This window comes from Sander lucioperca, chromosome 9 (genome assembly GCF_008315115.2).
Source record: "Sander lucioperca isolate FBNREF2018 chromosome 9, SLUC_FBN_1.2, whole genome shotgun sequence".
Taxonomy (NCBI): Eukaryota; Metazoa; Chordata; class Actinopteri; order Perciformes; family Percidae; genus Sander; species Sander lucioperca.
Genome location: NC_050181.1, coordinates 17,128,117 through 17,156,101, shown reverse-complemented (window position 1 = coordinate 17,156,101; position 27,985 = coordinate 17,128,117). Strand labels below are relative to the sequence as shown.

General features: G+C 42.4%; 1 protein-coding gene and 1 long non-coding RNA gene across 15 annotated transcripts in view; one reads left to right on the top strand and one right to left on the bottom strand.

The window, feature by feature from the left end:
* The window catches only part of LOC116044915 (rho GTPase-activating protein 12-like), an 88,391-nt gene that overhangs the window by 52,960 nt on the left and 7,446 nt on the right, over positions 1–27,985 (bottom strand). For 13 of the 14 annotated variants that reach the window (XM_031292450.2, XM_031292447.2, XM_031292451.2 and 10 more), the window contains exon 2: positions 19,625–20,380. In XM_031292450.2, coding sequence (XP_031148310.1) covers positions 19,625–20,317 — 693 coding nt within the window. In that variant the 5' untranslated portion in view covers positions 20,318–20,380. Of the gene's footprint in view, positions 1–8,173; positions 8,383–19,624; positions 20,381–27,985 lie in introns of those variants that run through there. The other variant, XM_031292459.2, reaches the window with a different exon arrangement.
* LOC116044918 lies at positions 390–12,161 on the top strand. The gene is made up of 4 exons (XR_004103776.2): positions 390–419; positions 454–569; positions 4,049–4,052; positions 12,148–12,161. It is a non-coding gene; the product is annotated as an uncharacterized LOC116044918 (long non-coding RNA).

Below are 27,985 nucleotides of genomic sequence, written 5' to 3'. Positions count from 1 at the left end.
TGATACAGGGGGCAGCCGTGTTGGAGTTTGAACTCGCGCTACTGCGAGGTTGTACGAGTTCCGAGCTCGTAAATACGAGGTCAGGGGGCGTGAACGACTTTAACCTCGTAAAAAACGAGTTGCGAGGTAAATAGAACGCGGCATTAACCCTCCTGTTGTCCTCGGGTCAAATTTGATCCTTTTTTTTTTTTTCAAAAAGTTTCTATATCAGAAATGTGGGTTTCTTTCAACCACATTGTCAAAAATAATAACGTGGATGGTTCCATACAACAGTCTTCACAAGTAAAATGAATGATCAGTTCACTACTTTCATTGAATGTGGGTGTTTTATTCAATTTTATAACATTTGGAGAAAAGAATTGATAAAAGAACGTTGAAAAAAGTGACAAAAATGTTGGAAAAAAAAGAGGAACAAAAACGTGACAAAATGTCGGAAAAAGCTTCAAAAACGAGGTAAAAAAAAAAACAAAAAAACACCGGGACAAGCGACAAAAGCTTCTTACGGTTTAAATTTTGACCCAGAAAAACAAAAGTTGCATGGCCGGCGGGAAGACAACACAAGGGTTAAAGTGCCCATATTATGAAAAAAAAATCACTTTTTCTGGGATTTGGGGTGTTATTTTGTGTCTCTGGTGCTTCCACCAGCATACAAACTTTGAAAAAAACCATCCATGCTGTTTAGAGTGAGATACGGTTTCTGAATGTGTCCTGCCTTCAGTCTCTGTGCGGCTTTCTACGTCACTAGCCGAGACGCGGGGCCTAGGGGGCTAACCGTTAGCATGCTAGTGCTGGCATGCTAGCTCGTTCTCAATGGCAAAACACTGCTACAACACACACAAATTCCCCCTAATCTACAAAATAAATTGTATAGAACTACTACCATGTCCCTGTTCTGCAGGTATTCCACGCAAAGTTGGAAGTTTACCCTCGTTTAGAAGAAGTCTCCCGGCTAATCCTGCCTTGTACTACTGAAGTTAGAGAAACAGCTAGCATGTAGTCCTTACCTAGCTACTGAGTATGTGCGACTGACAACAAAGATCTTACAGAAGTTGCGAGGTCTCACTCTGTAGCTAAAACGGATACCTGAACACAGGGTGAAAAGAGGAGCTGCAGCAATGTGCAGTACAACAAAAATATGGTGTTTTTCTGAAAATTAAACCACGTAAACCTATTCTGGTACAACCTCAAAATACAATTATGAACCTGAAAATGAGCATAATATGGCCACTTTAAACAATTACAAATGACCGGAATACGGTGAGCAGAATTATTGAGTTTTGAGAATTTTAAATTTTTTTAAGGATGTCTGTTTTGTATATAAGGCTATACATCATCGTGCCCCTCCCCCACTGAATGACTTCTTTCAAAGAATTGAGAGTGGTGGTAGTACAAGGGCCTCCACCAAAGGGGACTGTGTAATACCTGTTAGGCGCACCACATTTGGACAAACTGTTTTGTCAGTAAAGGGAAATAAATATTGGAATAGCCTGCCCCCCCACAATAAGGGACCGTCCCACATACATCAATTCTTAAAACTCATTTAAAAAAAATCTGGCTTCTAGAAAACCAAAGCTGCACTCACTTTTAACTGCCTCACACATTTCACTATGTGTGACATTCACATGTTCTGTTGGATTTGGTCCTGGCTGTTGTTAGTGTTTGTCTTGCCTCAAACTATGAGGGGGTTGCATGTTGTTACTGTTTTTATATTTTTCTTGTTATGTATCTGCCTAGGGACAATAAATGAAAATGAGCTATGGTGCTAACTCTAGCATATTCACATTGTGTACTTGTACTGATGTCCATTAATATGCACTGTGCCTATCTAAATAAACAATTAAAATAAATAATTAAAATAAAAAATAAAGAAGGCCCTGCGCAGAAGAAGGTTTTGTCAAACTGATGACAAGCATTGTGTGATTTGACTTTGTGTTCATCCGGGTGTCCTAAAAATCCATGTGTCCTTGGGGGGGGATTTAGCTTTTCTCTATTCAGAATAGCAGCCATTCAGCGGGCCTGAACCTGTATTTTCTGGGGGGGGAATAACAAAACAAACAAAAAAACTTTAGCTTTTCTCTATTCAGAATAGCAGCCATTCAGCGGGCCTGAACCTGTATTTTCTGGGGGGGGAATAACAAAACAAACAAAAAAACTTTAGCTTTTCTCTATTCAGAATAGCAGCCATTCAGCGGGCCTGAACCTGTATTTTCTGGGGGGGGAATAACAAAACAAACAAAAAAACTTTAGCTTTTCTCTATTCAGAATAGCAGCCATTCAGCGGGCCTGAACCTGTATTTCTGGTCTTGAAGGCAAATGAACAAAAGTGTTCATCACATCTCTGGCTTCTCAAGACCGCAAAAAAACCTGCTCAAATCAAACCCGTTCAACCAGACGATTTTCTCTGAGGGATTTAAGTGCATTTTTCGGGTAACTACGACAGCACAACAGGAAGCAGATATAATGTGGAATGATATACTACATTGGTTATTGATTGTTAATTAGAACTGGGCAATATATCAATATTATATTGATATCGTGATATGAGACTAGATATCATCTTAGATTTTGGATATCGTAATATGACATAAGTGTTGTCTTTTCCAGGTTTTAAAGGCTGCATTACAGTAAAGTGATGTCTTTTTCTGAACTTACCAGACTGTTGTAACTGTTCTATTATTTGGCTTTACCCACTTAGTCATTATATCCACATTACTGATGATTATTTATCAAAAATCTCATTGTGTAAATATTTTGTGAAAGCACCAATAGTCAACACTAGAATATCGTTGCGGTATCGATATCGAGGTATTTGGTCAAAAATATCGTGATATTTGATTTTCTGCACATCGCCCAGCCGTATTGTAAATCATCAACAGACAGAAGCAGGAGGAAGAGGAAAAGGAGCAGGAAGAGGAACAGGCAGGCAAGACTCCTAGAATAATCTACTAATCTAATCTGAAAAGGAATTATCCCAGGGGCACAGTCCACACAGGAAGTTAAGGAGCTTGTATTGTGCAGGAGAGGAGCTGACATGAAACCTAGGAGAGCTGACCGGGTGCAGCTGATTTCACAGCATGACTCTGCAGGTCCTTCTACTCGCACTGTAATCTCTGTTCTTTGTTTTATCACAATGATTCAATCACAGTGGATTTGGGAGCTGGTTTCTTCACTAAGTTTTACAGACGTCGGCGTGGGGAGCAGGCAGACGGTCACGGCTGCACAGCTGTTTCATGGCAAATGAAACAGAGCGAGTTGTGAATAGGGCTGGGTACCGAATTCAATACTTTTTTGGCACCGCCCGATTTGCCTCTAAAGTATCGAGTCTCTGAAAAATAACTCATCATTCAGCACCCAATTTCAATACCTAAAGAGTAAATCTCATCAGCGTCAGTGAGCCAATAAGCACGCAGCATGCTTCTACCAAGATCTAACAATGTTTGCGATTGGCTGTCTTAACGTTACACGTCGTAGAGACACGCAGGAAAAACTCACGTAGTCGGAGCTGAAAAATAAATAAAAAGATGTGTGCCTTAATGTGTAATAGAGCCCGACCGACATATCGGCAGGCCGATATTATCGGCCGATATTAGGCATTTTCCAAACTATCGGTATCGGCATTTATAATGGCATTTATAAATACATTTTTTTTTTTTTTTAAATATTCACTGATCAGAATCATTTATAATGACAAATGATTCTGATAAATGAACATTAAAAAAATAAAATCGGACGAAAGCCCCTTCAACCATGTTCTGAGTGTTGGCGTGGCATAGTCTGTCCACCAGAGGGCGCTCTACAACCTCCCTGTTGGCAACACTCTTTGATTTTTTTGTTGTTATTGTGTTTTTGTTCAAAGTACTTTAAGTTTCATATCTTAAGTTACGCATTTCTGGAATTATTTTTTTTTAAATATATATATCGGCCGATACATCGGATTTTTAAATCATCAAATATTTGTATCGGTCTTAAAAATCCTTTATCGGTCGGGCTCTAATGTGTAATGTTGGAATTTATTTTTGTTTTATAAAATTGCTATCGGAAAAAAAAGTATTGTTTAGGAACCGGTATCAAAGTCACGGTATTGGTATCGGTACCGAAAACTTCTGAACGATACCCAGCCCTAGTTGTGAACTGGTAACTATGCAGTTTACGGTTCACCCATCCAAATATTATGCCACACTGAAAACTACCCATTATGCTGAGGAGTGAACATTTCAGCAAATACTTGTAATACTCGCCTAAACATGTCTCAGCTGAATTGTGAATGAACTCCAAAGAAGGAAGCCTTGAGGTATGAAGAAACATAGAAAAGGCTCAAGTGAGACCATTCAGTTTGTTCAGACCTGCAGAGCAAGGTTATCATGAACTGGTTCGCCATACTTATTTCATTTAGTGCAGTGATTGTCAATGACTGGGCCGCAAAGATGATATCTGACAAGAACTGATCATACATTGTATTGTGTATACTGATGCACGTGTGCGTGTACACTTTCATTCACACTGTGGAGGCACTAAAGTGTCTCCATACAATCCTCCTTGATTGTACTACATCCACTCCATTTAGTGAAGTAGGAGACATCTTGTGAATAGTCATAGATTCTGGATGTATGGACTATATGGACTGTATTTATATCGCGTCTTAATGACTACTCAAAGCGCTTTTACATATTACAGGCGCCATTCACACACATTCACACACCGATGGGACAGCATCCGGAGCAACTCGGCATTCAGTGTCTTGCCCAAGGACACTTCGACATGGGACTGCAGGGCCAGGGATCGAACCCCCAACCTTCCGATTGGTAAGTTTGGCGACCTGAGCCACAGGATGTCTGAATGTTATTTAAAGCATATTATTTTATATGTTTTAAACCTGTCTGGAGAGTGGACTCAATCTGGACCCAGCCACGCCAACCGGTCAGCCAGAACACTCTGTGCTAACTTTCCTGTTCCCACGTCCAAGCAGAACCCCTAGTGTAGTCCATAATGTTATCCAAACAGCCTCAGCTTGTCAACAAATGCTTAAATAGGTCTCGAGCTCATTCCTCTCAGGGTAACTTTATTTCTCTGCCAATCAATATGGATGGAGTAGCCTGGATGCCAGCCGACCTTAGCCCCGCCCACAACATTTGAGGTCGGGAAGTTCGGTCTGGACTTGATCCGTTGTGGAGCAACTTTGCTCCAACCAGAGCTGTTCGGACCAATCAAATTGTCAGGGTGGGCTTTATACGATGATGGACAGATGATCAACAGTAATGTAACCAACCACGTCACCAAAGAGCGCTTGGGTTAAATTTGATTACAACAAAGATGGCTGCCGCTGGAGAATTGAGATGTGTAGATTCCACCATTGCGTCTGTTATAGAAGATATCGACAGCGCATTCATTTTAAAAGAGGAACAGAGAACCGCGATCAAGGCATTTGTCGATCGGAAAGATGTTTTTGCTGTCCTTCCTACGACATACGTCGCATACTCTATTGCTCTGATTGGTTGTAGCTCTATCCAATGGAGTGCAGACGCTTTGAAACACGTTTGGTTGAAACACGCCCCATAATCGCAGCCGAATGGAGTAGTATCAGACTCAGACGACGTCAGGCTATGAATGGAGAAAAGATCAAATTTGAGTCTGGAACTAACACAGAAGGTATCCAGTAGATGATCAGGTCCTGGGTGAATGTTTCACCTGGCTGTCTAAAAAAAATGTGGCTGGCATCAAGAGGCCCATTTTTCTGTGCAGGTGCTGGGTTGTAATTATCTGCACAAAAAGACAAAGACATCACAGCACAGTACTATCTTGTTCCCAGCCGTACTTTTATTCTACATGGATGTGATTTACAACATTTCAACCGCAAATGGTTCTGCCTGTGCAGGCAACTTGTGTAGTTTTTGGTCTAAAAAAAATGTCTCGAAAACATATATAATGACATCTCTTCATAATTCTACTAGAGGCATGTCAATATCTGACATCACTGAAGCTCACAGCATCACAGTGTTAATGCCTTGCTCATCATTTATACCTAATCACAGGTTTTTTTGATGTAACTTCAGGTTTATTTATTAGTGAAAAACAAAAGCAGCAGAAACAGAAGCCTTGGCACAGTATGTCCCACACAGCAGAAGTAGAGCAAAGCTTAAGATGGGATCATCCTGCCATTGATCCCCAACCCAGTTCATATTACTGGCATTCACACACGGCTTTCTTTATCCTATGACTTCTGCCCTGATTGTAACAACACTAACAGCCAGCTTGGAAGATGTTATTGAGCTACATGTACCGTGAAAAAGGGTTGGGGGGAGAAAAAAAAACAATTTGCTGAAGATGCAGTGACCCTTCAACTTGTGAACTCCCAACTAGGGATTAGTAACTCACGGTCATCCTGCCTGACTGCCTAACATGCATCTGTGAGCTGCAGAAACACACACAACCTACGAACATGTTCAATCCCAGCTCTACATTACATGTACAGTGGCATTGATCTTAATGCCTTAATTAAAAAAATGAGGAAAATGTGTTAAATTCCCATAGAGTCTTTATATAATGCATTATATTCACATCTAAACCCGGCTAAATATAAGACATGTCTTGCTGCCATACTGCCAAGTTAATCATCTCGGACTGTGAACTTTAGTGGGGGCAAAGTGCACACAGAGACAGTCCTTTCTGCTGGAAAGTGCGACATTATAGTGCACGCTGTCGTCAGCCAGACAAGCATGAGTACACATGGGCAGGGCCACGAGCAAACCTTTATTTATACTGCACCAGGAGATTACATGGTGCAAACCGCTCTCTGTCATTTAGTGGCTGCTCAGATACCCATGGCGGTTTGGAGGGGATTGATCTTATTACACAGAGAAAGAGCCATGTTTAAACTATATTGAAAAAAGGAGCTTCTGCTTACGTATTAAGAACTGGGTCACGTTTACATAAAAATCTAATAGTGCACCTTGTAAGAGGCAATGGGCGTGCACTTTCCTCCTTTTTTTGTATTGTGTACATTGTTTCTAAAGATGAATAATATTTTTTCTTCTGAAATGTAATAACAAAACAAAGGGAGAAAAATAAAGGAAATAGGAGGAAATGGGTAGCTGCATTTTGCGGTTTATGTACAGTAAGTTGAAAACAAGATGACAAAACAATCTATTATTTTAAGACACTAAAAGGTAACAGAGTAAAGTTTACATTCGGTTCAGTGTACAGTACAGTGATGTTTTTAGAACACTCAATATGTCAAATATCGGTCATTTCAGCTGTGTAAAACAAAAGCTACATTATCTGAAATCTAAACAAGTACCACAGAATACTTTCTCCTGTCTGCCACCACGCCTCGTTTTCTCTCCCGTCATCACTGCTGCCCCGAGCTCGTCTCAAACAGCCAGCTGTCCAAACAAATGTTACGTAGCCAGCGCTTATGTAATGAAGCATGGCAAGTGCTTAGCGCACCCTCCCAGCCATCCTGTTGCATGGCATCATCACTTCAAACGTCTCAAAGTGTGCAACTGAACCCTTCCGTCTTGTTCCTTCTGGCTGGAGAGTAGTTGTGGCTCCAATAATCAATGTTATGGATCACTGTGAGCGCTCTAGCTGAACGAATGGGTAATAAACACAAGTCCTGCCCCGAGCTAGTGAACAAAAAGCTGCAAGATCAGCTGCTGTGTGAGTGTGAGTGTGTGTGTGTGTGTGTGTGTGTGTGTGTGTGTGTGTGAGAGAGAGACTGAGTGAAAATGAAAAACGACCGCAATATAAAGCTGAGAAGGAATGGTCACATCATCGCCGAGTGTGTAGAACTTTAGGGATCAACACTCTCTGCTTGCGTGACTGGGATCAAACTATGAGTGCAATACAGAGTAGCATGCCTAACGGAATTTAAAAGAGACAGCCCTTCATTTAAAATAAAGATAATTCTCTCAGAGTGCAACAGACAAAAAAAATGCCAGCTGGCTGGTGTGAATCTGTGTGCTTCCTACAACCCAGAAAGCTTTAGAATGAGCGTGAGTCACTATACAGTACATTACTCTTGACACAGTACGTAGGGAGAGATGTGCTGACTAGGTAAAACAATGTGCACCGTAGCTGTATGAACACACCGAGTTAGAGGCACCTGGAGTTGAGCGTTTCTGTATTTTCTGCGTGTCCCTGCTGTACACATGCACGGATAAAGAAGTGCTCCTACCGTCTCACTCTGATCCGGGTACATGCTGTGCTGTAGCCGAGTCGCCGCTGCAGAGGAACGAGTCGCGTAGCCGGCGGTGCGGACGAGGACACTGATGATGCAGCGAAACACAGCCGTCTCTGCCTATTCAATAACTCTCTGCCTGACAAACAAACCACTGTGGCGGAGCAGATAATGTCTGTGGCCTGACACACACACACACACACACACACACACACACACACACTAAAACACGCACACTGACTCTTATTCACTATTCACTTACACGTTCTTACATAAACACACAGAGAGAGAGAGAGAGAGAGAGAGAGAGAGAGAGAGAGAGAGAGAGAGAGAGAGCAGAGCTCAGTGATGCCCGCTCTCCCTGAGCTGCCACACACACACACACACACACAGCTTGACCTGTCCCACCATAATGCCACAACACACAACGCCCAGCAGAAGTGTGTGTGTGAAGCTCCCAGAGGGATTAAGAAAAGCTCTAAAAGTGAGGAACATTGTGCCCCCTGACAGACACACACACATTATCTATAAAGGGGTTCTCAACTAAATTGCAAGAAAAGCACTACATTATGAAGTATATGGGTATTACCATATAAAAATGCTTATACTGGGATCGAAGATTGTATCGCTATCGCCGACCCATAGCTCAAAATTTGTACTATTTTGCAGTATTTGCCTTTTTATGGAGCCCCTCTTTTTAAACCTGACTTCAGTGCAGGACAGGTGGCCCAGGGCTGGAAGAGGAGCAGGTGCATTTTAAATTAAGGCAAACGGAAAAGAAAAGGAGTGAGAGAGAGAAAGAAAGAGATTCAAAGTGAGGTTGTCAAACGTTGCCTTACCCCTGTTCTGTTACACAAGAGCCAAACACACTGCCAAGCTGCCAGACCGCCTGAAGCTCTGTGTGTGTGTGTGTGTGTGTGTGTGTGTGTGTGTGTACACGTGTGCGTGTGCGTGTGTGGGTGTGTCCCAGGTTGAGAACGGTACACAACAGTACTATAAACCCCTCTGAGTCGCTTCATAACATTGGCAAACTGACGCTACCACGGTCCGCAGTACTCCCACGGAGACTTCCCATCTTAATCCCAAATGACCGGCTGTTTTTCCTGAAATGAGACATCTGTGAACTTGTGGAGGCTCGCATTCCCTGAAAAACAACAGAATGCACAACAGAAACGGTGCGAGAACCGCACGCAAGATTTTGTCTTCGTTAATCAATACCGATGCATTTTAAGACACGACTAAGGCGACAAACACGAGAGCTGAAACTATCAATCGACAGGGAATCTATTGGAAATGAAATCAAGCAAATACGCATAAAAATGTACTGGTTCCAGCTTCCGAGTCTTTTGTTGTTGTATAGGATGGTCAATTTACTTTCTTGGGACTGTTTTTCACCCAAAATAAGATGACTGAAGATGTCACATTGGGCTCTGGGAAAAATGTCACCGTTTTTGGACATTAAATTAACCAAACAGTGAATGGGTTAATCAAGAAAATACTCTGCAGATGAATAATAAAGACTAGGGCTGGGCGATATGGAGAAAATCAAATATCACAATATTTTTGACTAAATACCTCGATATCAGTACCGCAACAATATTGTAGTGTTGACTATTGGTGCTTTCACAAAATATTTACACAATGAGATTTTTGATAAATAATCATCAGTAATGTGGATATAATGTCTAAGTGTGTAAAGGCAAATAATAGAACAGCTACAACAGTCTGGTAAGTTCAGAAAAGTACATCACTTTACTGTAATGCAGCCTTTAAAACCTGGAAAAGACAACACTTATGTCATATTACAATATTACAATATCCAAAATCTAAGACGATATCTAGTCTCATATCACGATATCAATATAATATCGATATATTGCCTAGCTGTAATAAAGAGCCAAAATCATTAGCTGCAGCCCTAATAAACACAGCATGTTGTTGTGCTGAGAGTCATCTGGTGACCCAGATGTGAGAGAAGTGGCTTTGTGACAGAAGGTCACTAGTTGTAATCCACAAACAAACAATCTGTCATCAAACATGACGGAGTAAGATAAGAGGGGAAAGAAAGAATATAAACAGACGGCTGAGGTTATCAAAAACACAACATACTGCAACAGAAAGGCTGGGAATGACAGCAAGAGCAGTGAAGTCTGGGAAAAAAGTAGTTTCATTTCAATGTTCCTCCCCTTCTGTCAACAGTTAGCATCAAAGTGCCCTTGAGCATGGTATTTGATAACTGCAGTGAAGCTGTTCAGTAGTCAACAGCAGAGGAAGAATGTGTAAACTGTACTGGGAAAAAAAATTGCAATTAATTAATGGTTGATTAAAATTCTTTCTAAATTGGAGCAAATTGTTTATTATGTTCCCATCTGGGGGTCCTCAGCATAACAACTTTGGAGACCCCCTGAAAGAGAAGATGATTTAGCATTTTAATAACCCTGCAGGAGGTTCTGATTCTCCCTGCCAACGTGATATAATAAGACTTTTTTAATAAGGCAGAGAAAGAGAATTAACAGCAGTGCTGATGGTCTGGCTCCTATTAACAGATCCCTCAGACTGTGTGTGTGTGTGTGTGTGTGTGTGTGTGTGTGTGTGTGGTGGTGGTGGTGGTGGTGGGGTGGAGTGAATGAATGACTGGATGAATTAATGAATTACTTATTGTATGTGCTACAGACGTACATTAACGTGCATGGCTGGGTGTGTTCAACCACTTCACGCACAAAAAGGTGTGACAGTGTGAAGACATACACTTGCCAACTCAACTTCCTGTGACACGCACCGGGTAATCAGAGAAATCAGGAAGTGCTTCCTCCAATCAATCGTCCCACTAAGAGTCATTATGAGGTTTTTAGTTGATTACAGCTCTCATATGTACCATGGTATGCAGGGTGGAGTGGGTGTTAGTGACAGTGTGTGTGTGTGTGTGTGTGTGTGTGTGTGTGTGTGTGTGTGTGTGTGTGTGGGGGGGGGGGTACAGAGAGGGGATAAGTGCAGAAACTGAAAACAGTCTACCCTCACTGATTCATGGACTTCTTTGAGATGATCCTGGTTTTTGATTACCAACTTTTGAGGCCTTTAATAAGAGTTTCTAAATGTAAGACGCCCTGCAAACATCCAGAGACAGACGGTGTTTGCAGCATAACAGCCTAACGTTAATCATGAGGGAGTGGCGGGTAAACGTGTGCAACTACATGGTGAGTCAAGGTACCAAACTGCTAAAGGGCCAATTCAGTCAAAAAAAGTGTTGCACTAAAGAAACGTGTTTTACATTTATCTGGACTTTTTCTTGTCGTTGCCTTTTCGGATAGACCTCAAACACACCATTTGAAGCTTGTGAACATCGATTAGGATTTAGCAAGTTTAGAAAATGTTCCCTTTTTATTTATTTTTTTTTACACACACTAATGTTAACCTAGCGCTCTCGTCATATGTTCAGCCGTAACATGACAGAGACCTTCAGTCAAGTAAGTGGACTGAAATAGCAAGACAGTGAAGTATCGGTATGATCTGTGCACCTGTACCAATGACTGATTTAAATTCCTGTTCATTTACTGTCACGGACAGTTACGTTGATTCTGGTTTATCACTCAAGTCAAGCAAAAGTGGTGTCATTTAACCCTAGAAAAATGAAATGATATTGTCAGGTTTTGTTCATGAATGAACGTTAAACAACTACCGACTGCTGTTAAAGTCAGTCAAGTGGGTATTTATGACAAGACATGAAGAATTTTGTAACACACCACATTACATGAAGCTTGGCATTAGTATAATATTTCCCATCTGAAGAGCCTATGTTTAAAGTGCTCATATTATGCTCATTTTCAGGTTCATAATTGTATTTAGAGGTTGTACCAGAATATGTTTACATGGTTTAATTTTCAAAAAACACCATATATTTGTTGTACTGCTCATTGCTGCTGCTCCTCTTTTCACCCTGTGTGTTGAGCTCTCTGTTTTAGCTACAGAGTGAGACATCTCACTGCTGTTCCATCTTTGTTGGGAGTCGCACACGCTCAGTAGCTAGGTAAGGACTACTAGCCAGTCAGAAGCAGAGTATGAGGGCGTGCCCTGACAGTACCTAGGTAAGGACTACTAGCCAGTCAGAAGCAGAGTATGAGGGCGTGCCCTGACAGTAGCTAGGTAAGGACTACTAGCCAGTCAGAAGCAGAGTATGAGGGCGTGCCCTGACAGTAGCTAGGTAAGGACTACTAGCCAGTCAGAAGCAGAGTATGAGGGCGTGCCCTGACAGTAGCTAGGTAAGGACTACTAGCCAGTCAGAAGCAGAGTATGAGGGCGTTCCATGCTAGCAGCTAGGTGAGCATTATAACATGTGTTCCAAAGTGACCACATTTGTCTCTGAAGTAAAGGCTGGACTACAATAGAGCTGTTTGGAGCAGTTTGTGAACAGTGTTTTCTGTTGGAGATGGTAAGTCCCATTGGGGGGGGACTTTGGGCTTTTTCACTTTGTAAACCTATAACGTGCACAAAAAGATATATAACACAATAAAGGAAAGGGGAAAAGCCAAAAAGCAAAATATGAGCACTTTAAAATGAGATTAGAGAGAAGCAAGGCGACTGTTTGATTCTAACATGTTCCTGCTGGTCTTCATCATATTTCCACCAGATGTCTTTAAATTCATTAGAAATAAATGTTAATCCATAGATGTCACCTACTGTTAGATGTCCCGCTGGCCGGTCTGACAAAATACAGCCTGAAGAGAGGCATTCAACACAATAAAGGAAAGGGAAAAAAGCCAAAAAGCATAATATGAGCACTTTAAGCTAAAGCTAGGACTACATTTCTCAGTATCTACTACACCAGGTAGTAAGGTATGCCTACACATGACAGGGGGAAAACGGTCAGGGTTGAGCAGCCAGGATTTGACATTTGACGGCGCGAGTCCTTTTTGTTGTGCTATAACTATTATGTGAGCTTAGAGCTCATAGTCTACAGCATGCTCAGTGTTTCTCACAAGTGCTGTTGCATTATTATGATCCTGGAGGAAGAGTGAGTGATGAAAAGCAGAATGGATGAGGCGGTGCTGTGAAGCGGCAAATTAAAGCACACTGAGACCTTGGCAGCCATTATCAGTGGCTAGAGGGAAACATCTGCGTCGGAGGACACAACGTCCAATCCACCACGGCCAGGTGCTTTAAGAGCTGTTACACACCAACCAGACGGCCGACCGTCGGCAGAAAAGCCAGTCCGACTGATCAGTCGGGTCCCCGAGGTCCAAAAACATGCCTCAAAACACACTGAGGTGACGCCGACTTGAGCGTACGCTCTGCGCGTGCACCAAACGTAATACGTCTCCATAGCAGCAGGCGGCGCTGCTCTGTATTGTTTCCATTAACAGTCTGATTATTTCCCAGAAAATGAAAACCGGCAGCTGATTGGACAAACGCGTCACGTGGGTCTTTTTTCTCCAGAAATTCACAGCCAGACTGTCATGGCGGCTCGTTCAGAATACGATCTCATATTGTACTAAAATAGTTCACCGAAACGTGTTTCTGAAAACATTTTAAGAGAGAAATAGGCCGTGCAGTTGCTGAGTCTGTCTTCATTTCAGATTGACAAAGGTCAGTTTAAAAGATTTGTCAGATTTTGAGAGGCTCATCTGCTCGCCATTTCCGGGTGAGTCCCGACTGCCCTGTCTCCGACTGAGCATGTCGGGTCGGCCCAAATGAAGGCCGACGGCTCCTCCGACGGACGACGGCACGGAACACACCAACCCCGCCAGACGGTCCGATGGCTGATAATCGGGTTGGTGTGTCAGGGCCCTTACATGCACCGTATGCACGAAAGTATCAAGTCATATCTCAGTTGGTAACTTTAACGTTTTCCAACTAAGGATCGACGGCTGTCAGAGGAAACTCAATACTAATGTGGTGACAGCTCTGTGCTGTTTTTCAAACATGACTGCACCATTTCTTTTATGACTTTATAGTCACGTTCTGCTTTGAATGCAGTGGGTGGTACCAAATGGGGTAGGAGGTGGGGAAAATAGTATGGGGAAAATATTATTTATGTGCGGAGGTTAACTGCAAAAATGTAAACCAAATGTACGCTGTACTACCAGCAAAGACTCCAACTCAACCCTTCCTGTAGCTCAGGAGGGTCAAACTCAACTTCACTAAGGGCCACAGTGGAAAATAAGAATCACATCAAGGACCAAGCATGTAGAGTTTATTGACACGCCTTTATTTAATCAAAAAAGTCAAATATCTTGGACTGTTTTATTGCATGTCTCATATAGTCTTCTCACTTACAGTTTGGTCGACATAAAGCCCTAAAAAAGTTCCTCAGACATTATAGTTAAAAAGCACCCAAAAATGTCGGAAAAGTGAGAAAAACGTTGACAAAAGTGACAAAAACTTTGGAAAAAGCGACAAAAACTAGGTTGGCCAAAATGTATTGTTAAACTAAATTGATATGTGGGCTGGATCAAAAACCACGGGCCTTCAGTTTGACACACGTGCTGTAGCTACTTCACAATAGATGCTGTTATGAATTCTGTGTACTGGAAGGGTTTCACTGTGATGAAGCAATAGGAAGTGTTGAGTCTGCATTAACAGCTGACCTTTATGATCCCTGTAATGCATTGACTATAAAAAGAAAGATCTTTCAATTTAAGGCCTGGTCACACCAGAAAGTGGCACTGCAAAGTTCATCTACGTGTCTTTCCAAAATAAGGGGGAATTTACTTCACCCACACAAGCAAATCCACTGATGGCAATTCCATTTAAATTAATTTTTCCTGAAATGTCCCCGTTTTAAATTCTGGTGTGACCGGGCCTTTAGATGGAGTGGAAGTAACAAACAGAAAAAGCCCATCTTCTTAGTCAGTCCCTTAGATATCAGAACTATTCAGTCAAGCAGTGTCTGAAATATTGGATGACTGCCCATTTCGGGATATTGGTCATATTTTGGCCACAAAAAAAGACACGCACCATTTCCAAACTTCATTAAAAAGCAATACGGCTGTCTGCAATAATGTCAAATGGCCGATATAATCACAGCCCCACAATCTAACTACCTAAAACAGTGCAAAGGAATGACGGCTGGAGGATGACACAGCAGCGGCTGCTGAAAGATGACTAGCCACAAAAGTAGAGACAAAGAGGGCCCCGGTGTCAGGTCCAGAGTGGCAGATAAGAGCCTGGGAAAGCACTGCTCTCCAGACGCACTCATTACTGCCTCTAAGAGAGGAGCTTATCAGAAGGAGCTGGAGGAACAAGGCCTGGCAGCCGGAAACTCACCCATCTCTACTTACTGCATTTAAACTGCTGCTTTGGTTTCATGTTGTGACTAGGGTTGCACCACATGAGGAAAAAATATATATTTGAAAATATCTAATTGCCATTTTGACTCATGATATGATTCACGATACTGGAGGAAATTATAATTTTTTGTATCATTATTCTCAGTTTCACTGAAAAATATTGAAATAAAAACAATTAAAATGGTTGCGAGGATCTGTGCCAAGCAGAGATTTTTTCTTTAGTCTGTAGGATAGGATATGTAGGCCGGGACGTCTCTGCAGCACCACATGTTTTGCCTTTAACAAATATTGTGCACCCCCTGCAATTTCAATATTGCACTAGTCCATATTGCGATTTTGATAAAATTGCGAATAATTGTGCAGCCCTAGTTCAGTCATCCTTCCGCTGCTTTAAAAGTCAAACTTTTATTTCCCATTCCCTTTATAATATGACGCCGCAGGAAATGAAAGACATGAGAAGAGAAAATATGAGAGCAGAGATAGGGGAGGGGCGGGGTTTGCATTCTTTTTAGGAAGTCCTGACTCACATCTGAGCTGTCAGCATGCTGCCAGGACAGAGGAAAAACAAACGTGCATCGCACTGAAACTGGGACACTTTGACATCACCGCTGCTGACTCGCATGAGTGTATCCACATGATCAACCAACGATCAATCACTTGAGGAGCAGCAGGGTGTTGACAATACATTCATTCACATGTCCTGATAGAGGAACATAATGCACGAGGTGGATCATCACTTTCCAATTAACACAATTCAAACTGCATTATCACCGTTCAGTGTTTCCTCTGTGTTGATTCTGTAGTGGCGGCCCGCCATGGCAACATTTCTGCCGCCACGGTATCAGAAATAGGGCAGCCGCACAATGTAGTCGCGGTTGCCTTTTAAATGATCCTGCCGACATAATGCACCCCTCTTTGTCTGCCGCTCGCATTGCAATTTAACACCAAGTAGAACCATTCGGCCCGTCCAGTTTAACTCCACATACTCACGTCAGTGTAATGTAATATAAATTGGAAGACCTGCCCCCACTAAAAAAAAATCCAAAAAAGGAAACTGCCGTTACACCAGGATCACTTAAAAAAATGAAACCCATAACTTGGTTTTTTTACTCCTGTGTCGACAGGTTGTAATAATGACATAACTTTTTTTAACATCTAGAAACATAATAACTTAAGAGTCTGTTGTCTACTTTTTTCCAACATAAAGCATTAGCACTGTTGCTGTGATTTCTTGCAGTCTTTATGCAGATGACACTGCCATGACATGGATTTGGAACAGTGTCCCGAGGCCTGTACTACGAATCCAGATCAACATGGCCTGGATTTCTTTCAGTTACCCGGCTTCACTAACCTAACAACCGCGGTCCTGCCTAAGCTGTGACACGACGCTGGTTCACAACTAGTTCAATCAACCCAGGGTTTCCCAATCCAGCGACGCGCACGTTCACATAAAAGAGGCGGTGTTTGCACAGCACGACCAATCGCAAACATCTACCAGAGCTGCATATTTTATATAAGAAGAGCAAACTATAATTCTACATAAATATGAATAACGCAGACACGATTTTACAGGCAATACAGTCGCTGCTTCCTAAAACAGGAAGGAAAACTGGCAAAAAAATAGCCGACGCTGTTATGCATAAATCACAACTCTTATCAATATCACTTCCCCATCAGTCAGACACAAGATCTGGCCATACTTACACTTGTGCTTTCCATAAACTGTCGTTGCTTTAGCCTGTTATTTCACTTGCAACCCTGGCAGTGGTAAGCAATCGTGAGAGTAAATAAAAAAATATAAAAACATAATTCAAACCGATGTGCTTAAGAAGCCGACAAATAGCCTATATGTAATTCCCTCCGCTGAAAATCTATATCTTTCATAAAAATACCCATCAGGTTGTCGCTCTCTAAATGTTTTAACTTTTATGAGCGTCTCTCTCTCTCTCTCTCTCTCTCTCTCTCTCTCTCTCTCGATATAAAAGTGTTTTGCCCAATATTAACTGGAAACAAAGTATCTGAGAGAGAAAGGTTAAAAAAAGAAAAGAAACAGGGAAGCCTTATGACCAAAAGGCAGAGATTTTGCATTTGTGGTATTTGCACTAGCAGATCAAAATCACACAGTATGTTTACGTTCAGACAAAGCTGGACTGGTTGTCTAGATTACCAGAACAAGCTAGACTACTTTGACCTTTTCCTCCTGCCATTTAAATGGCACACAGAGCGGCCGAGGGAAGGAAGGAACTCCATTGTGGACTGTGCTGCTTTTCAGAGAATGTACGGACTTTGAAATTGTATATGCTCACTTTTAGATAACCTTTAACAACACGTCATAATGAGTCAGTGGCTGCCTCACTGTGTGATGCATCGCTCCAGAATCAGTTCTTCTGAAAGTTGACAGGTAAAAAAGTTACTGTTTTGATGCACCTGAATCAAATGTATTACTATTTTGGGAGTAGTTTGATAGCACTGACTGCACTGATAGACTGAATGCAATATTTGTATTACTTAACTCTTTGAGTGTATTTCAGAGGTCACCCCAGATAAGGGTTTCATAAAAGTGTATTATTTTGTATATGTTATGCTGAAACTGTGTACGAATGTGCATTTTTAACTGTAACTGTACATTTAATAATGGTGCAACCAAAAGGGTTCAATGAGGTTCAATTCTTAAGGAAGGCTCTGAATTTTAATTGAAATTATGGTTAGATTGTTGTTCTATCACTTGAAAAAGTGAAAGAAGCTTAACAGTGGAGTTTACCTGACCTGGTGTGACACAGACTCACAGACAAACACTCAAATGAGAGAAAAATAAAGATGCAAAAGCTGCTACAAATCGTCACAAATAACTTGGCAAAGCACTACTTGTGCTTGATGACTACTCTTGTTTGCTATGTGACACTGGGGCAGAATTGATATTCATAACATATTAGTGTTCAGGTCAAAGTTCTACAAACTGTAAAAGCACTATGTGTAACTTTAACCCAACTTACACTACAATCACCTCCTTTCTATACACAAAAGAAGAGCTCCACCACCCAGACCCGGTTTCTATTTTCTCTCTGGCTTTTGTTCAGCTGCAGACTGAGCAGCCCCCCCCGCCCCCCCCGCTGACCAGGTTCACAGATAATCACCTTTCTGACTGAAGCTGCATTTCTCTGCACCTCAGTAGCTATGGGCCTGGAGTGCCAGATCAACACTGATGCAATGAAATCCCATCACTGTTTGTGTATTAAAAGTACAGTATGAACATAAAAAAACAGCTACATCTACAAATGTTGAAATGGGCAAATGGGTGCAGGTGGCTCCATTGCATGATACGTGCGCCAGACTATCGACTCCCATGATGGCTGTCGGGTGATGTTCGTTGGGTTGGGTTATTTTTAAAAAGCCTTTAACCATTGTTTGAACTAAATTCACACCGATCCTGGATTGCTCCCGGGATTGTAAACTGGGTCTCAGAGCCACAATGAATGCCAAGCTTCACATGTATGAAAGAGGCCAAACGTCCAGCAACACTTTGTGTCAGTCCAACCATAGAGTAAAATAAAGTCATAAAGTATTGCTGGAGTAATTTTTTTTTTTTACCTCTTTAGACCTCGTTCCCCACTCTGTGCACTATGCAGTCCCTCCAGAAAAACGTGATTATGCGATCACATAATTCAATGCATAATCAGCCGCATATTTATGAGGGGGCCGCATTTTTTCAAATACGCCACACTTTTCCCGCATAAATTGCAGATTTCCGCGCAAAAATATGCGTGGCTTGCATGATTTCGTAATCCCCGCATTTTCGTTGCAAAAAAGTCACATATATCTTAGCAGACAGTTGAAAAATGTTGCGTTTACTTCACACAAGAGCAGCCATTTTCCCCTGTTGCCATGGGAACGTTATGAAGTGATGTAATTACGTGACGTGAACATCATCGGAAAGCTGCAAACCCCGCGATGAAGCCACGATAAAACCGCAGTTTTTGCAAGTTCCCGCAATTTCATCGCATTAATCTGCACAAATATCCCGCATATTCCGTCGCATTTTTGAAGAAAACGTGCCGCATAATCAAGGATTTTTGCCCGCAACAATCACAAAAAAATCTCCACATTTTTCTAGAAGGACTGACTGTGGAAGTAGTGAAGTTAACCAAGCATTCATGTATGACTGTACCTGGAGATGTTCAGTGGAGCTGCCGCTCAGCTCGTCTCCTGACTCAGAGTCGTTGGTGCGTCTCTCCTCACCCGCAGAGTCACAATGGTGGGTGCCGTCCACGTCCAGCGGGGCGCGGACCAGGTCCGGGGATCGCGCTCGGGTGCGGGGGAGAGTGCCTCCTTTCTGAGGCGGCTGGGGGGCTCCGCCGGGGACGAGGATGACGGGACGAGGCCGGTTGTGGTCGGTGGGACTGCCGGGCCGCTGGTGGTGGGTACTGTTCCTGCGCTGACTGGGGGGGCTGAAGTGGCCAGACGAGGCCGTGTGCGCCGAGGGGGAGCGCCGATAGCTGGACTCGTGTCTGTGAAGGTTCTCGGTGGAGCGGTTCTTGAGTCCCAGCTCCAGACTGGCTGGCTTTACCCAGAGTGCCCCCCCACTTTGTGGAGCCGTGTTGCCAGCAGCGGCAGGAGGATGCGGGGTATGTTTGGGAGGGGGCATGAGGGCTTTGCGAACTTCGCGGACATACTGCGCAGGGACGTAGAAAGCCTTGGTCCCTTCCTCCTTCTTCACCTGCCACCAGTCCTCGTTGGTCTTCTTGACCAGCATGTAGCACTCCCCCTGGTGGATGGTGATGAAGCGGTCCTTGGCCTTGTATTCGTAGTCGTACTCCACCTCGATGTAGACCTCGCCCGGGGCGATAGGCAGCTCCGCCATGACGCCTCCGACTGTCCCCCAGGCAGCTCACCGCAAGAGGAAGATGTTGATTAGCATGGCTTCCTGAGCAAAAGCGGAGGGAAAACAACAAGGACCTAAAGTTAAGTATCTGATACATTTCCATTTAAATACATTTCTAGTTTTCATTTTATGTTCAACAGTCATGATATATTTATATATATATATACCTGGGCTTTAAAAAGCTGGGTCTTGGGCCTAACAGAGATTTAGCATATAACCTCAAAGTCCATGAGGACATTTGTTATGTCATTCTTTCTAGGCCTGCACGATATTGGAAAAAACTTACATTGCGATATTTTTTTTCCCTGCGATATATATTGCGATATGAAAAAAAGACAAATTTTTACAAGAGGACATAATTAGCCCTATTTAGAAATACTAAATCATTCTCAACTACTGGGGTGATTCTGTAGGGGAGTGCATCTACAAAGAAAATAAAAACGAAAAAGGAAATTTTCTTATGTGAACCAGTCTTTGTTGAACTAATGCTTTACAAAAACCAAAGCAAGTAAGCGTTGTGACTACTATTCTGAAGTGATTTTGGAGAGGGACATTAGGGAGAAATACACTGGTTGACTGACATGACACCATTGTATTCATATAATATCAATCCAGGCTAAAGTGAATGATAATAATGCATGCATGTTGCTTCCTCTAAACTTCAGGTTGTGATCGACTAGCGGGGCCTGCTTTGGTTGTTTGATAAATTGATTAAAATTGATCATGATTGGTGGTTTGCTGTGCATGCAGAGCCTGCATGTCACACACTAGCAACCAACTGTGTATCCAAGAGCACTTAAATCAGTGTAAATGACGTTATATCAGAAACGGACTGCTGTTGGAGATTAGTGTTACGTTTCCAGCGTCGCAGCTCCGAACCATAACGTTAGTTGGGACAGACGGCTTCTTTCTTTAGGCTAACTATGTTAGCTTTAGCCTGGCTGGTAGCAGCTTTCTGTGATGAGAAATGGCCGGGAGATGTCGTGATTACGTTGCATTAATCAGGTGATTTAGTTTGTCTTTGCAGCGAACATCAAACACTGACTACTGTAGCTTCACTACCCATGGAGAAGCATGTGCATCACTGTGTCAGCGGCAGCTGCCGCTTACGGTACTTTTCTACACACGGGAGAGCCTCACTTCCCATAACACCCCCCCCCCCCCCGTCGGACTAACGTTACGTCACATGACCACCTGTCTTAAAGGGGAAGGGTCAGCCGGTAACAATCATGGAAAAGGAGAACGGTGAAAGTTTACTTTTTTTAATCAAGCAGCAAAGAAGTTGTAGCGTCAACATCGCAGCATCCTGCGATGTGACTACCGCGCATGCACACATCGCGATGTAGACGATGAAACAAAATATCGTGCAGCCCTAATTCTTTCTCTTCCCACATTTCCCCAATTATAACTAAAAAACATTTCTAACTATTCAGGGTTTTCCCTATCATAATAGGGCTTAGGTGCAGCACCCTAAGCAGATTTGAGCACCGCCTAAGCCGAATGAATGTAAAGTCAATGTGAGCATCACAACTAACTAAACGACTTCGCTCAGATCTAATGATTGTTGCTATTCCCCAGTGGACTTCTTTGGCAAGTTTTGTCTTTAAGCTTTTTGACCGTTATTTTTGTATTATCTGCTCTAGCTTTTCCAAAATTTTAGACACAGATATGGAAATAATAGTGGTTTAAAATGATGTGAAATGACCCTGAAACCCCCTGCCAAATACATGCACCAAAGTCTTACACAAACCTAGGGAAAACACTGCTATTATGTTTGTTTCCTCTAAAAGTGCATTTCCTGTCAGTATTTGCTTAAATATCATGCTAACAAAAGAGAAGATTATCCGGTTCTGTGAAGAATTTCATAACTGGCTTGTCTAGGGTTGGGTATCGTTTGGATTTTTACAATTCTGATGCCGAACCGATACTTTTAAAATGATTCCGATTCCTAAACCGATTCTTGAAAAACTGAATCCGTTTTGGTGAGCCCAGAGGGAAAATATGGCATTTTAAAAGTAGCCTACATTTACTGTAGCTAGCTAACGGTAGACTACAGAGAAAGTGCGGAGCGACAGAGGGAAAATATTTCAGTCGATACATTAAGTGGAACCGAAATGAGGAACCAAAATTTGCGTTCTAATCCGGTCCGATTCCTACCGGTTGCGTAGGAACCGGTTCCATGTGGTTTCGGTACCCAATAGAGGTGTTGAAATTAATCAAATAATGGATGCATCGAACCGTGGACGTGGACGATGTGCATCGATAATCGGCCGGGCCATAATCGATTATTTCTGTTTACAATTTAATGTAGGCCTGACAACCTTTCTGTTTACATATTCTGGTATGTTTTGCACATTCAGGAAGTGCCATGTGCTCGGTGCTGTAGTTTTATGTATCCTATTTATTTAGTGTTAGAGCACTGCAGAATGTTTTGTTTTTGAAGCTTGAAAAGCTATGAATTAAATATCCTATATGGCTTTAATAGTAAAAATGTATTTGACGCATCGTGACGCATCGAGATATCGAATTGAAGACACGATAATCGTAATCGAATCGGGAGATCAGTGAAGATTCACACCTCTAGTTCCCAACCCTAGGCTTGTCAAAGCCAGCTGTACATTAGTCTACTTCCCATTTATTAAACGTATTTTACTCTAAAAATACACATTTTACATTTCTAGCAGCAGGGACAGCAGATTGTTTGAAACAAGTAACTGGGTATCAGCAGCAATAGTGATCATCGACAGTCAGTCAGTCAGGGAAACTAAAACCTTAGGAAAAAGGCTCTATAATGACGACGACATACAAGTTAAATAACTATCTTGAAGTTCACCACCTTAAGTCTTGGTAAGGCATTTATAAAGATGCCTCTCCCTTTTCTGTCTTCTTCTGACAACACATACAACAAAGACACAAACAACACATGTTTTTCAAAGCCTATTACTCCACTAACCTAATCAGAACAAATGCATGAAACCCAAACGGAAGAGTTTTAATCCTCTTCAAAGGTTTCGGAGCAGCACATAATGTTAGACGTGAGGAGTGGAGAGATAGTAATGTGACTCACATGGTCTTCCTCCACGGCTGTATCTGTGTTTTTCTGTGTCTAACTCTGTCTGTCTTCCCCCGCTCTGCTGCTCTGCTGCTCTGTCTCAGCAACTGAGGCATGTCGCTGCTGAGCCAGAGATTAGTCCAATGCTTCTTGCTGAAGTCTCTCTCTCTCTGTCTCTTACGACATGAGGTGAGTCTCCAGCACACCTTGAGCAAGCTGAGCTTTGAAGTGCTTTTTTGTTCTTTTAAGTTATTTTTAAAATGTGCATAACTCAACTAGACAGACCAGAAGCACAATGGAGCTTAAAAAGGCGCGTCTTATCCAGAGTGAACTTTGAGGGCAAACTTGAGTTCAGTGATAATAATCCAAAGGGAAAATAAGGACAAAAACAGAAGCCAAAGCTAAGACAATCATATATTCCACTATTATTCCGACTATAACAATATTCTGAATTTGATACAAGTCATGTAAACAGCTTATTCTGGTTGGATATTCTGAATAAGGCCTTTTTACGAATATAGCATTTTCCGATTATATTCCGGTATCATTCAGGTTTTAGAGGCTTTCTTTGGACATGTGTACAGTGCATTCGGAATATGTGTCTCAGTCTGGGTTTTTAACGCAGGCTTCGGTCAGCTCTTTGCGTTGCTATGGTTTCTGTACAAAAACCAACCAGCCAACAGTTTGCAAGGCTGCAGACCCAATAAGGAGAAACACAGCTACTTTTAAACATTATCAAAGACTTGGATATCAACAGGTTTTTGGATATCGCATCGCTACGCCGACCTTTTCAAGAAGCTGGTTGGAAGAATGAAAGAGGGAAATCTTTATATTTCGGGTTTCCCCCACCAGAGTATTGCAAGCCTGCTGGCCCACTGGGCGTAATTTGCCCCCCACCAGGCCTAAGCCACTGGGAATTATTAATGTATTTATATAATAGATTTTTTTGAATTCTCAATTTCGCCATTCCGTCCATGATTCTGTTATCACAGAAACTATTGGGCTCTCCATTCATGCTGCTATCAGTCTGGGACTGAAAACACTTGCCACCGGGCTAAACAACTTTCATAATGCACAGAGTCACAGAGCCCACAGCAGACTGGGCACCAAACCAACCACACAACAATTCACTTTCATTGCCAAGGCTGTGGCTGTCAGACAAAGTCCTGATGGTGTTATATGGGGAGTATAGTTATAGAGAATGGCTTTGCCGTCCTTTTCTAATCGAGTGTTAGGAGTCTGGTTAAGTGTGTATATCTATATGGTATGCTATGTGTATATCTGTATGTTGCTATGTGTACTGACTGTGGAAATAAATATCCCTCTTGGACAATAAATCAAATTTTACAAATTCTACACACACAAAGTGACACGAGCTACACCCTTTTACAGCCGCTTGAGTACCGGGAACAACGTTTCACAGCCAATAAAAGAGGGTTAGGCAGCTAATGTCAGTTGTGCATTGGTTTAATAAAAGATCTGTGATCAGGCCGACAGCGCTGGGATTACTCCTGATAACAGTGAGCGCAGGGATCCCATCATCACGGATTACTGCGCTGGTTCAGGCTAACAGGCGCTGAGGGAAATCTCGCCAAATCTATTGGCCATTACATTCGCCAAATGACACAAAACACTGCGTTTAATGCCAATTCACAGCTCAAAGCTACAAACACACAGTGGAGTCGCGACGCATTAGACTGGGTGATGGGTGTATCATGACAAGAACTGGCAGCCTTCCTCATGAACCTGTGACCTGCTTATTCAGCTGGCTGGAAGAGGACTGGGCTCCTATTTCCATCTGATCCTTGTGTTGAAGACATGTAGACTGAGGCGGGGATACTTTGGCTGCTTTTTACTGGATAAAATCAGCCTTAGGCTACTTGAAAGGCACTTAATAAATAAGAACAATCAGATGTCTATCACAATGATCAGGTTTAGCAGTAGAGGTAAGGGAAAAAAAATCTAAACTCGTATGTATCGTGATTTTTAAAATCGATTCTTGTCCCTCTAACGTTGAAAAACTCTTTCCGAGGTGCTGCTTTCTGTTTTGCGGAGGCGGGACAAAATGGGAGGGTGTGTTTCCTACATGTGCTGACAACCGCCACATTTTTTCACCACATAACAGTTGAGATAGTCCCACACACAGTTCTTCCTCAACCTTCCCATGACTTAAGACTCTTCAGCTGAGGGCTGCCATTGTGTCTTGTAGAGGTGGGGGAAAAAAATTAAATCTTATGAATCAGGATTTTTTTGGCAGCGGTTTTTAAAATCGATTCCCCTCCCTAGTAGTATTTATTTATTTTTTTACCAATGATTCACCTAAGTATTTTCTGTTTATACGGGACCTCTGACGGCGACTACATCATATCTGTTTCCAGCAACACAGACCAGAAGCAGAAAATGCAGAAATTCCATGTTATGTTCTTCTTTACAAATGAAATAAACGTCAGACTGACTGGCTGACGTAATGTGCATTCTTCTTAGAAAGCAATCAGTTTTTAGAAATGTCTCGTGACATATTGTCTCTAGAAGTGTATTATTCAACTTTTGTTTTCGTTAAAGAAGGAAAAGAAAATCCCAATGCTCAATACTATCGAATCACAATGAATGAAAATCACAATACAAATTAAATCTCCACCCATTAGGGGTGGAACGGTACACAGAAGTCACGGTTCGGTTCATACCTCGGTTCAGACATCACGGTTCGGTTCATACCTCGGTTCAGACATCACGGTTCGGTTCATACCTCGGTTCAGATATCACGGTTCGGTTCATACCTCGGTTCAGACATCACGGTTTTTTATTGTGCTCAGGTTGTCCACTGAGCTAGCTGTAACAGCTTGAAGTGTATAAAGTAAGATGTAAACAGTAAAGAATAAGTACCCTGCATCATCTCCAGACTCCATCTGGAACTTGTAAACAAAATAAGACAATCAGCTAGTAGTGTGATATGGGAGACAAGCGCTGCTCTCATATGTGAATGCACAGAGCAGCTTCGGTTACACAGAGCAGTTGACGAGTTTTGGTGTTAGCTTCACATGCTAACGGCGGAGCTAACAGCTAACAGCGGAGCTAATAGCGGAGCTAACAGCTAACGGCGGAGCTAACAGCTAATAGCGGAGCTAACAGCTAACGGCGGAGGTAACAGCTAATACCGGAGCAAACAGCGACGCAAACGGGCCTGGAGGCCATTTGTGGTCGAGGCGAGAAGGGATACAGCGACGTCCATGTTTGGTTGTATATGGAAGGGACTAGTTTGCTTCGTGTGGACTCACTGGACCAACTTGACATGTAGGCGGAGCTTGGGAGCTTCAGAGCTAAGGGCAGGGCTACAGATTAGGTGTCCCTAAAGAACCGCACCACACATTGCAGCACTGAATGCTCCATTACACACTTCATGTAAAGAGCTCTGTGGTTTGCCCAGAGTCAGTTTGGTCAATCCCGCGGCATACCTGTACTTCTCCAGTCCTGGGAATGATAACTAAGAGCAAACGGTGGGCCTGACTTTCTCTACCTGCTAAGTCTCGCTTTGCCAGACCTTCCTCCACAGCTCTGCGGTGGAAGGTCTGGCTAGTCCACACAGCATTCCTGGATGGGAGGAAAACATGCTCTGGCTTATTGGCATTTCTTTAAACCAATCACAATCGTCTTAGCGGGGCTACGCGCCGGACGGAGCCACGGTGCCTTGGCAAAATAGCCTCGGGAAGGAACTTGTTTTGGTGGAAGGAAGAGGAAGGTGACTTTTTCGGCGGCACCGGAACAATCCCAGAAGTGGAACGTCGTGGATATAGACTACTACCTGCTCAACAGCAAATATTCTTCAGAGGCTCTGTTCCAGAAGTACTACTTGTCACTAAAGTTAATTTCCTGCCTTCCTTGCGCAACATGTCACCTGGTTGTGTTCTTCTTACTCATTCACTACTCATTATATCTAGTCATTATATCCTGCCAAAGTTTTTAGGGAAAACACAAACCAGTCTGACAGCTGTGGATTCAGGAGAGTTCCTCACACTGAAAAAAAACCCCTAATAAACGTACTTCTATCTAAAACAACCAATAACATTAAAGATTTTGAAACATTTGTTACGCCAATTTTCCATGACATTGTCTCTTTCACTTATTCCTGCCTATTAAGCTCCGGCATCAGCGCTGCTATTTAGTGGACTGCACAAATCTTCTCAGAGTCCAATCAGCAAAATCAGAGGCAGCGCCTTAATTTGATGTGATGGTAATGAGATTTACAGCGCGCTGTGGGGTGGATGGGTGGGTCCCAAGAGTAAAACCATCCAGAGCCACAAGACATCAGGGCTGGGACGATGTGCTTTTGTCCCGACTGGATTCTTTCACGATACATGGGTGGAGATTTAATTTGTATTGTGATTTTCATTCATTGCGATTCGATAGTATTGAGTATTGCCATTTTCTTTTCCTTCTTTAACGAAAACAAAAGTTGAATAATACACTTCTAGAGACAATATGTCACGAGACATTTCTAAAAACAAATTGTTTTCTAAAAAGAATGCACATCACACGTCAGCCAGTCAGTCTGACGTTTATTTCATTTGTAAAGAAGAACATAACGTGGAATTTCTGCA